Source organism: Phoenix dactylifera, chromosome 6 (genome assembly GCF_051530095.1).
Source record: "Phoenix dactylifera cultivar Ajwa chromosome 6, Ajwa_hap1_PhDact_Kaust_v1.1, whole genome shotgun sequence".
In the NCBI taxonomy this organism is placed as follows: domain Eukaryota; kingdom Viridiplantae; phylum Streptophyta; class Magnoliopsida; order Arecales; family Arecaceae; genus Phoenix; species Phoenix dactylifera.
The window spans coordinates 34,557,198-34,569,172 of NC_143195.1; the positions used below are offsets into that span (position 1 = coordinate 34,557,198).

The 11,975-nt window shown below is 39.6% G+C and overlaps 1 protein-coding gene across 2 annotated transcripts; it reads right to left on the minus strand.

Moving 5' to 3' along the window:
* Window positions 1-1,587: 1,587 nt before the first annotated feature.
* On the minus strand, window positions 1,588-10,922 carry LOC103704668 (GTP-binding protein YPTM2-like). 2 transcript variants are annotated; one of them, XM_088723868.2, is made up of 9 exons: window positions 10,586-10,707; window positions 9,905-9,939; window positions 8,386-8,458; window positions 4,533-4,580; window positions 4,394-4,441; window positions 2,648-2,719; window positions 2,400-2,555; window positions 2,004-2,107; window positions 1,588-1,909 (listed from the first exon to the last, which is right to left on the minus strand). In XM_088723868.2, the coding sequence occupies exons 2-9, from the start codon at window positions 9,931-9,933 to the stop codon at window positions 1,813-1,815; spliced, it is 627 nt and encodes a 208-aa protein (XP_088579994.1). In that variant the 5' UTR covers window positions 9,934-9,939; window positions 10,586-10,707; the 3' UTR covers window positions 1,588-1,812. The 2 variants fall into 2 exon arrangements, with proteins under 2 accessions (XP_088579994.1, XP_008786281.1); XM_008788059.6 differs by lacking the exon at window positions 9,905-9,939 and having other exon boundaries at window positions 10,586-10,922.
* Window positions 10,923-11,975: the final 1,053 nt, after the last annotated feature.

Here is an 11,975-nt window from a genome sequence, read left to right on the forward strand (position 1 = left end):
ACCTTGGAAATGTGATTGCATATGTTGGCTTCTAATCCACTTTAAAATTTACAGATTAATTAAAATTGATTGCTCTATTCTCTCACCATCTCATTCTTGTCTCCTTTTCTCAAAAAATATGTCCTCTTACAATAGCCATGGAGTTTGTTGGGTCATGATGGCCCTTTCATAAAACTGTGTGGCGATTCAAATTGGCTGCTTGATCTACAGAATTGAATCTATATAATTGATATATTACAAAAAGAAAAAGACTGCCAGTTTACAGTAAAGCGAAATGCAGCTTTATAATTTGATGGTTATAATTTTCATTGATAATTATAAAGGGACTTAAACGCCAGATCAAATGCGAGCATGTAAATATACCTCTGATCTTAGTTTGAGCCAATGATATGACATGATTTGCACGTCCCGTAATTTCTGCTAATGGGTTTGCCACTCATTGCCATGCCGAGTCAAAAACTCATATTGTGTTTCAGAAATAACTTGGGGACAACAATAGTCAAGTCCCCAAGGTTGTGCAATAGCTGTTTGAGTTCAAGGCACACAATAGTTATATGCAGTACGATCTTATGCTTTTCCTGGAAAAGGAGGAGAAATGATCATGTTGTCAAAGCTTGCTGCCCAGACACTAGGTAGGAAACAGGAGCAATCAGATTTGAGAAAACAACAACAACAACAACAACCCAAAAAAAAAAAAAAAAAAGAAGAAAAGAGAAGAAAGGGTAAGGAGGGGATGGGGGTGTTCCTTGTAGTTCAAAGGATAAAAAGAATTAAGCAGTGCTTTTAGATGGGTTTTGCTCCCTTTATAGAAACAATACATAAACCTGCCCTAAAATTAAGCTGCAGGATACATTCTTCCAACTGATACAAAGAGTATTTCACTGCCTCTTGCAGGTGACCTCAGTGCTGTAACATTCAAATCTATGCGCGCTTAGGCATAATCCGTATTCGTTTTTATGTCTATTGCAAAAGCCCTAAGTACCAAAAGGCGCAAGACCATCCAGAAATCTGAAGGATTCCTCAAATAGAACACCAATGTCATTAGTATCTACACAATTTGGAGATTTTGCACACCTTGAGTATCTTAAGAACAGAAAGGTCTAGGGCTAAGAAGACATCTTTAATCATTGTCTAGCCACGGATGCCCCATTGATATAGGAAAGCTTGTTTCCCTAATTAAAATTTAAAATCTCTCTCTAAATTATTCAATGTTAGATCTAATAAATTCGTTCCTTCAAAGCTGATCTCAGAAGAGCACGTCTTTAACAATAGCATTGGTAATGCCATTAAAAAAATGAACAATCCACTTTGTTTTAAGCATTTAGAAGAAAACATGTGATTTACAATGCTAGTGTCGATCGTTAATGTTGATGCTAATGCTTCTAAGTTGCATCTTAAAAACAACAAATCAGCAGTCGCAGATTTCATGAATTTTTTCAGTGACCACAGGTCAATGAATCATCACCAAGTTTGGATGCAGCTTGTCTTCTATCATACGTTAAACTGGCCAGAGTGTTCATTCGATTAAGTGCTACATTTATTACCTGATTCTAGCAATATATACAACGACTGGAACCCAGACATTACTTTCGTGCAAATTCTTTAATATCTAGTCATAACAAATGATTGTGATAAAAGGCATGCAGTTTGTGAGTTCCAAAATAGGAACATAACCAATACACAATCCCTAATTTGTACAGGCTTAAAAACAAATATTCTAGAAAGAATGAAATTATGCCAACAGTTTCTAAAGAACACAGCACAGAGCGTCATTATGGATAAAGCAACAGCTAATATTTGAAATTAATTGACTTAAGACGAGCAGCAGGTGGTCTTCTGATTGACGGGCTGCCCACGGATTTGCACTGTTGGTGGCCGGGCATTGTTCGTTGCTGGTTGGCTGGCCATCCTGAAAGCACCAAATGCATATATTTGTTAGTAACACAAGGAGGCACGGAATGAATATAACAATTCGACATCTATATTTGTCAAAACCAAAATACCTGTTCTTGATCGCTGCAGTCATGGCCATGAAGGCCTGCTCTACGTTAGTGGCATCTTTTGCACTAGTCTCCAAGAACGGGATACCCATTTCATCAGCAAATGCCTGAAAAAAAAGCATATGACTTGGTCCTTGAATGTCCACAAGCAGGGGACGGAAAAGAGCATAGTTAATCCAAAACAATATTTCATGCAAAGGATGTTAACTATCAGAAAAATCTCGGTAGGTACGTATTCTCAAGATCGATGACTAATGTTCTTGAGTATGATGATTGAATATCTCAATATTTTTAATTGTCAAACTTGTTTGCCATCCCAAACACAGCAGTCACTGCACTACAATTTCTGTAGATGCCAAGCAGTAAGCTATTGAAGATTAGTAATGATTGATGAATCACCTTAGCTGTCTCGGAAGAGACGACTTTGTTTTCAGTAAGATCACACTTGTTCCCAACCAGAAGCTTGTTCACGTTTTCACTTGCATAACGGTCAATCTCGTTTAACCATTGCTTTACATTATTGAAACTCTCCTGGTCTGTCACATCATAAACCACCTGCAATCAGGAATACAAGGATACCTCCGAACTCATTAACTTACAAAAGTTAAACACGAAAAATTGATGGGAGGTGTGAAAATGAAACTTACAATAATACCATGAGCACCTCGATAGTAGCTGCTAGTAATCGTCCTGAAACGTTCTTGCCCAGCAGTATCCCACTGCGACACACCAAAAGAAAAAGAGAAGCTCACAATGACGAAAAAAGACATTATTTGTTACCCTTCATGACACTAGAACCAGTATTTGAGGGTGTTCAGGGATAATACAACAGCAATTTACTTTTTTTTATATTAAAAAAAAGAAGAAGATGCTGCTGCAAATTAATGCTGGCTAAATTTCTGAACTTGACCGATAGTTAGAAAATAATTTCTTAAGATCATTAACCATCTCTTTTGGATTATCAACAGGGCTGGAGCAAGGTTTGCCATCTTTTTTGGATCATCAACTGGGCTGGAGCAAGTAATTTTAAGTAGAGTGCCATCATAAAAGAATGAAGCATTTATATGCCCATGCATGTGGTCTCATGTTTGCGGTCTCATATGCAAAATGTTCCACATTAATATGGAGTGTGTGATTGGCCATGTGTGGATCATCCACTGCACAGGTCGGCAATCACACTCAACAACATTTACACACAAAAGTCTGCACTCTTCATTCATGGTGGAATATTTTTCCTCTAATGGATGATTTTGTACATTAATCAAAACTACATAACATAAGACATCACAATAGAGAGCTTTTTTTTTTTTGCCATGTATCACTTTAAACATACGGGTAACCAAGAATAAAGGTAATCACGTTGCATAACAAGCTAAATTAAGCAGAAAAATTAATAACTCTATGTAAATTAAATACATGTTGTATTGTTGGAACCATCTTATATTCATACTTTTGATAAAATAAGAAACCTAGAAGGACAACACTCTACATAAACATGGAAAATAACAATATCCTGTCATAGAGCTAGATATAAAAGAATTAATCATGAAACCAAGCTTAAGTGGATTCTTCAAAGCAAGCAAAAATCAGAAAAACCTATGTAATGGGGCCTCTCTAATTTTAAGGGACTGAGCTCCCAACAAGCAAATATTAAATACTTTTCTTGCTTGAATATCAACAACATCTTCCTCAAGTAATCTCTCCCTCACTTTCAATATTCCTCTGTAAGTGAGAATCACCCAGTGGATTCAATCCGCAAAAAGCCCTAAATCTATGAAAAGCTTGGTAAACTTAGGATAAGGGTGTTGTCTATATTGGTCCTGCATTCATGAGAAAAACTAGATTTTTTAACTTCCAGTGCTTTAATGTGGGACTTGCGGGAGGAGAGGGAGCGTAATTGTCCGGTGGAGCAGGGATGGGACCCAAAAGCACTAGGAAAATTCCATTTTTTTCATCTTCTCCTGAACTAATGGAAGTACATGGATGAGGAACCCCTTATGTATCTTCTTCTTTTTCCTGATTTGACAGGGCATATGATCAGGAGAATCCCATTATTTATTTTGTTGTTTTTTTCCCCTTCTCCCGACTTGATGAAGTTGCATGAAAAGGGACCCTTCAAGGTCCAGCCAACCTACAGGCTGAAAAACAAGGACCATGAGCTAGCATGGTTACAAGAACCCTAGGATCTTGGTGATCAGGCTTCCCCTATGCTTTCTGAAAAATTTCTAGCAACTTTCTTGTCAAGAGAAACTACTTCCTAGAACAGCAGCTAATATTTAAACGAAACAAAATCTATGTGGTTAGCAATGGTATAACATGTCTGTATCTAGCATGAAAAGAAATTCATACCCAAAATTCAAATCTAAAAAATATTTCATGGTTTAGAAACTCACAATTTGAAGTTTAATGGTCTTCCCGTCCTGCTCAACAGTGCGTATTTTCTACAGGAAAAAGAAACCAATGCTATCAGTGTTTCCATACTTCAGTCAACATAGTTATTGACCTTGCACTTGAAAAATACAAAGTTCTTACAAAGTCAACTCCAATGGTGCTGATGTAACTCTCCAAGTATGAATCATCCTAACCACAAAAAGCAAAGAAACGGTCAAGGCTCTAAATTCTAAAGAAGAGTTCTATGCAGATATAGCATTTTGCACATTAAAATTTCATTAAATATCTCAACATACATATGAGTTTAATAGATATCAAAAAATGACAATTTGTTAGTTTCAGTGCATATGAACTGAGAGATTCATTATAAACTAAATGAGGAGCAACTTCTCAGACTAAAGATTTGTGAAGGATTTATTCAACAAGTAGTTAACACATGATATGTACCCACTATATGCCATCCTGTTGCATAACAGAGACAGCAGCAAAACACATGCGAACATAAAGTCTAAAAATACAACATAAACTCTCCAACAAAAGAAAAAAAAAAATTCCTTTAATCAGTGCTTTGGTTCATACCCTGGTACATACCAACAGGATGCTAAATTAGATCTCAAAATGCACAAACAGTTTTGGAAGGTCATATGCTAATAGTTGAACATATTGTTATGCTACACAACCTTTCTACATGTATCAGTACTTTGCGAGCGTTATAAAAAGCTGAAACTTGTAAAGAAGCTGCCAATCCAAGGCTTGTCAAGTTTTCAGGTCTCCCACAAAACACATAAGAACTCTCAACATTTCAGCTAATAATTCACGCATTTATATAAACTTTGTTCATTCCCAATAGGCATTGTGGAACACACTATATGTATTGAGGGGATACTTCAATGTTTTATGATGGTATCAGTGTCTTACTAGAACAGAGTATCTGACATTTTTTGAGGAAGAAAAACAGATGATGGGAGAACAAGGACAAACCAATTATGCCGCAAAAATCTAGCTTCACAGACATAGGTACCTGACATATACTTGAGGTAGACACAACAAGCTTTGCAAGTTTTAAATGCTGACACTTTTGGACATTTGGACATGATATGACACAGCATGAAGCTCCATGAAACTCCAAAAAATGAAGTGTCCTTCCATCAGCTAGAAGGTCCTCGCTGCTGAGTTACGCCCCGTTCGATGTGACATTCGCAGCGAAATTCGAACGGAACGTCGTTCATCGTATGAACGTGCCTCAGATCGTAGAATTCAAAAAATTTTCTGGATCCAAATCCAGAAGATCTTTGAACTCATTAGGAAGGGGAGATTAGGATCTGAGGAGGGTTGATTAAGATTTATAAAACTGAAACAAAAATCAGAAGTTTTAGATTTGAAGATCTCATCTTCAAAAATTCTACAGGTGTAGAACACCGCATCCTGATGATCTATTCTAGGTTCCTGTTTGAGCCGAACAATTGTCCGGCCTCTACAGGTATCCACACGAGGATCTAATCATCTGAAAATAGGTCTTACCGGAGTGCTAGCTTCTTGCAAAGACCTCTCATGACTATCATAATATTGGAAGATAAAAATCTACAGCATACCTCTTTAAAGAAGAACATTTTTTTCTTCAACCTTGCTCGCAATGGAGGAAGATGAGAGATGAAGCTTTAAGCATGGATCTTCCTTGCCTTGCTAACGTGGATGAAGAGGAAGATGAGGTCCCCTTGCTGCCGTGGAGAAAGAAGGAAGAAGAGAGGGAGAGAGGAGGCGTGGGGATCTAGGATTAAGAATTCAATGCACATGCCTCCCCTTTTATAGATTGGGTTTAGGGCTTCTCTTAATCTTATTAGGAGTATGGGACTATAACCCACCCTTGGATTAATCTCAAGTGTCCAATCCTTGTGCTCATAGATGCATGACATGTGTCCACTTAATCAATTGATTAATTTTCTACTCACATTAGGATTCCTAATCTCATTAGGAGAATTAATTGATTTGGGAGCATGCATCCTACGATGCCATATGGACTTTAAAGTCTGCATAGTGTGAACACGACTTAAGTCATATTCATCCTATGACGACATGTGGTCTTTAAAATCCGCACAATCCTTGGTTTAATCAAATTGACCAAATCATGAACCCAAATCAATTTGGGTCGAACCCAATTTGATTTGGCTCATTAAATCAGCCCAATTGCAATCCAATTGCAATCAATTCCACTTAATTCTTCTTCCATTAACTCACAAACACTTAGTGGGTTAATTCAATCACCAATCATATTGATAATTGACTTCAATTGAGATTCTAAATCACAATTATGATAGTCTGACTAATTAAATCCTTTATGTGTGTGACCCCGTAGGTTCTATTCTGACTGGTAGTGAGACATATTGAGATCTCCATCTCAATATCACTGAAACTCCTTTCAGTGAACAGAAATGATTTCAGTTCTACTTTTAGGGTTCACTGATCACCAAATGAATGCCTTCGAGTCTCACAATCCACTAGTGACACCTAACAGTATATGGTGGCAACCCAGCAGAATGGAATGTCTGAACCTCTAGGTGCAGTTAGCGTATGATACGGTCTCTCTATCATGGATCCCGACGTGACGGAGGTTATGGATATCTCGTCAAACCCCATCGTCTGTCATATGTCAAATTTATACGACTTCCAGTTCGAGATATGAAAAACTCTTTTTCAAAAATATCTGGCCAGGAATTTATCGAACTCAGTCTCATAAATCACATAGGATCACTCCCAATCCATCAAGGCCGATAGATCCCATCTAGATGCAACCTTATTCCAAAATGAACCTACTGTAGCCAATCCGCACTACAAGGATCCAAATGGCTAGGGCCCAAGTTCACATGCTCGTCAAACTACAGCAACCTCACAGTGAATAGCTGAGGCATCGCAGGTCAAAGGACCAGCCATACAACTGCAGCATAAGTAGTCACTGACGAGTGGATAGACATCCATGTGACTACTATCTTTGGTCACCCTCAGTACCTTGTTCTCTAACAAGTACTTGCATAATCACTCCAGTGTCTCTACACCGTGGACTCGAGACTCGTCCATCTAACTAAGTGATCTGTGCACTAATCTCAGCGGATCGATCACCGTCCCTCGTGATGGATCCATCGATCAGGAGCATTTAGAAATTAATCCCTAATGACACATGCCTCAAATTCTCAACTTCTTGAGAATATGTGTCATCATCTATTAATTTCTTGGACGATTCATGGACACATACAAATATGAATAAAAAATAAATTGCCCAATCTTATTTATTAATAAGTGTCAAATTACAAATTTGTGCCCTAGATTACAAATATGCATCAACCACGTTGGCTTATAGGGCATACTTCTAATACTCGCATCAGCCAAAAGTGTCAGCACTTGGGACTATGTTAATGATCATCTTCTTGCAGCTGATAACACTTGAATTTCTTATCATATTACCACTAAACAATAATAGTAAAATGTGGCAGACTATTTCAGTTGTGTCACATCAATTTGTCTCTTAAAAAACATGCTATCGACCAATCGAGTTACCAAGCCATCATTATATCTTAACATATTTATATATGATTTTATTTTTTATAATTTGTATCTAAAATTCGATATTAGCATCCACGTATTCATATTTTTGGGAGTTGATGGGTTGGACGCCAGAGGATGCCCGGACATTTGGCATGCGTAGGGACTTTTGGAGGTTCAAGTGATGGAAAATTCAGGAAACTGGGACACTTGCCCTTGTGCCAAGTGTTAGCTTAAGAAGCCCATCCTAATGACATGACTAATAGTACCACCACCTTCAACCAGCAATTTTTCAACATATCATATCATGCCCTGGTATGCTATTCTTATATACTATGGCACCAAGAAAACCCCTTAATATGTATCAGAAAATTCATAGTTGCAGGTGCAAGTTAGAAGCACAACCTCATGAAATATATAAATAAGGTAAAAATTTTAAAAAAATATTCTTGCTCCTTACCGCAAATCTTAGTAGGAGACATGATTTGCCAACACCTGAATCTCCAATAAGCAAAAGTTTGAACAAATAGTCACTGCAAAGTTTTTAAAACAAGGGGTTAGAAATTTAATTGACAACCAATCTCAAGATAAAAAGATAAAACTAATTCGATAAGTGCTTTTAGTCTGAGTTCCATTAAAACAAACAAAAGTAAAAGCTGATTTTTTACAAACATATTTTAAGACATGATTGCCACTTTTTTAAAAACTCATTTTTCAAGCTTCATGAGCTGTCAGTTCTTCAAAACAAATTCTATAACAAGCAAAAAAATGGCGCCTTAAATTTATTTTAGGTTTACATCAACCAATTTTAATAAAACCTGAAAAACGAAGAGCTCCATTAAATCATATATTTTTTATTTCCATAAAAAATGACAACAACAAAGAAAAAAGTCCCTATAGTATCCATATTTAGGATCCCCCAGCTTTCCAGACCATATACAGCAGAACCTACTTGTGCCTGTCTAGGATCTGACAAGTCTAGTTGCTTATGCCTTCAAAAGAAAAAAGCAATCAAAAAAGATCCTGTAGACTAAGCGTGCATGGAAAAATATGTGACTGTTAAACTGAATCAAGAACACGCTTAGGAGGACATGAAGCATCACTATTGAAACGATACAGTTTGTGCCATCATTCAAATGGGTCAAAAAACCAATACCTGATTTGTAATACTTTTCTCTACCATCATTTGTTATGTCCAACAACAAAAAAAAACAATTTATCATTGTCAAAAAAATGCATCAACGTTTGGTAATTCCATATACAAGTAGACTATTATAAGGAGAATTATACATGATCAACACAATGACACCTCAGCTCTGGGAATGAACTTAAAGTAAAACTCACTGAGTAAGCAGAACCAGGCCAGTCTAAGAACAGCAAACAAAGGCAACAACTACAAAACTGGTACTTATCTAATCATTGATCTTATTATCCTATATCCAAGTGTCCTGATACTAAGAAATAAGCTAAGCACTACGATGCCCAGCATGAAAATTGTTTCAAAAATTAAAACAATAAAGGGCACTTTATATGGGACAGATATACTATTATCTGTCAAAGAAATACTAACATGAAATATGGTCCAAAAAGATCACTCCCATATAGAAAATTCGAGGTCTGAAACATCAGTACACCCCTGATACATCATGTTCATACAAATTCTCTGCTAGCCACACATGACTGCATATGATTTTGTGTCAATGACTCATTTTTTAGAGAACAAAATGGATCAAAAAAACGGACATCTCAAACGCAGAGATCACATACTAAAATAGGAAGGAAAAAAAAGAGGACTGCTAAACCATTATTGAAGATTAAACAGTTTCAATAGTTATATGTTTAATTCTACTGAATATAAAAAAATTTCAGCATCAGTAATATATCAAATATAACACCATCGTGCAATAATTATCATTAATCTCCTCTACGATGGACCACAACACCTGTAGCGTAGAAAACACTTCATGACACCACATTACCTGCATATGATCACATGCTCTAACATCATACCAGCCTGTAGTCAAGAAGACAAATAAAAAAATATGTTTTTTCTAATGTAGTTGAAAACCATAAATTGAGAGTAAAGCGCCTCAGCAGCCTTAGAGTCAAAAAAACATACACGCCATAAAAATAAGAGAATAAATTAATAACAACAAACATTAAAAAAAATCACCTCATAGGCATGTATGTCCTGAAGGGTCAACTTAAAAAATATATTATATTCCAACCATCCACCAGGGCTATTAAATTGAAACACCTCATTCTACGCACCAACAGTAACATGTTCTTTTATCCCAATAACTATGAATTAGATCCTAGCTTTCTAACGACAAAAAGGATATATTAAAAAGAAACAAAAAAACACAAAAACCAGATCCAAAATTTGGCCGGTCCGATTGTCAGATTTCAAATCAACCACGGATCTGGTCAGTACGAACCGTTCAACATCTCCGATCTAATCTCCCTCTTTTTTTTCGGGTAAGAACTAAGAAAAGAACACAGAACTACTGGTTTACGAGGAAATTCACCAGAAGATCCCGCGATCTCACTATAAACCCTAGCCAATCGAGACAATAAATTGACCAACAAAAATAACAATTTCCCAATCGTGCAATACAATAGAATTCTAGACAAGATCGATTTCAAATTCAGGAACTTACTACTCCGGATTCATGGCGGGCGATCGACGCGAGTGCTTCTCCGGCGGCGGCGGTCTCGTCGGGAAAGGGCACCAAGAACAATAGATTGGAGGCGATAAATCCCTCCTCTTCTAGAGCTTCAAAAACAAACCAACGGAACAGAATCAAGAATCAAGATAGATGGGGAAGGAAAGAAAGGGAGGAAGAGGATTCGGAGAGAGAGATCGGCAGGATTGATGGAAATAAATAGGCGAGACGTATAACGTGGGGAAGGCGAGAAGGCTTTGAGACCGCGTTTGATGGGGTGGTTCTATATACACCCCCCCTATTGCTCAGGACACCCCCCCCCCCCCCCCCCCCCCCCCCCCCATTTGCTAAGGACACCCCTAAAAAATTAAAAATTCCTAAATTACCCCCCACCCTTCCCACCCCCTCACCTAAATTGCTCTCTACACCCCCCAAACCCCCCCCCCCCCCCCACCTCGCTCTTCCCCTCCAAAACACCCACCGGCTTCTCCCTTCTGCCCAAAAAACTCGCCTCAAGCACCTCCCCGGCCATCTCCCGAGCAACGAGCACCTCGCCGGCGGAGGAGGAGGGGGGAGGCGGAGGAGGAGGACGGGGAGGCGGGGGGAGGCGGAGGGGGAGGTGGGGGATGGGGAGGAGGAGGAAGGAGGACGGGGAGGTGGGGGAAGAGGAGTGAGAGGAGGTGGCGGAGGAGGAGGGGGGAGGCGGAGGAGGAGGACGGGGAGGTGGAGGGGGAGGTGGAGGGTGAGGACGGGGAGGTGGAGGGGAGGACGGGGAGGTGGGGGATGGGGAGGAGGAGGAAGGAGGACGGGGAGGTGGGGGATGGGGAGGAGGAGGAAGGAGGACGGGGAGGTGGGGGATGGGGAGGAGGAGGAAGCGGGCGCAGGGGGGAGGGGGGGAGGAAAACGAGGCGGAGGGGTGATGGGGGAGGCGGAGGAGGCGGAGGAGGAGGACGGGGAGGTGGGGGATGGGGAGGAGGAGGGGGAGGGGGAGGGGTGATGGGGGAGGCGGGGAATCAGGAGGGGTAGGAGGGGGGAGGCGGAGGAGGAGGACGGGGAGGTGGGGGATGGGGAGGAGGAGGAAGCGGGCGCAGGGGGGAGGAAGAGGAGGAGGAGGGGTGATGGGGGAGGCGGAGGAGGAGGAGGAGGAGGCGGCAGTGAGGAGGAGGGGGAGGAGGAGGAGGCGGCAGTGAGGAGGAAGGGGGGGTGTACTGAGAAAATTTCAAGGGCAATATGGTAATTACACTAAAGGTTAGTTTGGGTATTTTTTTTGGGTTTTTGGGGGGTGTCCTTAGCAATAGGGGGGGTATATAGAACCACCCCGTTTGATGGGAGGCTACAATTACGTAAATAGCCTCATGGATCGAGAGAAATTACAGTGGGGGGG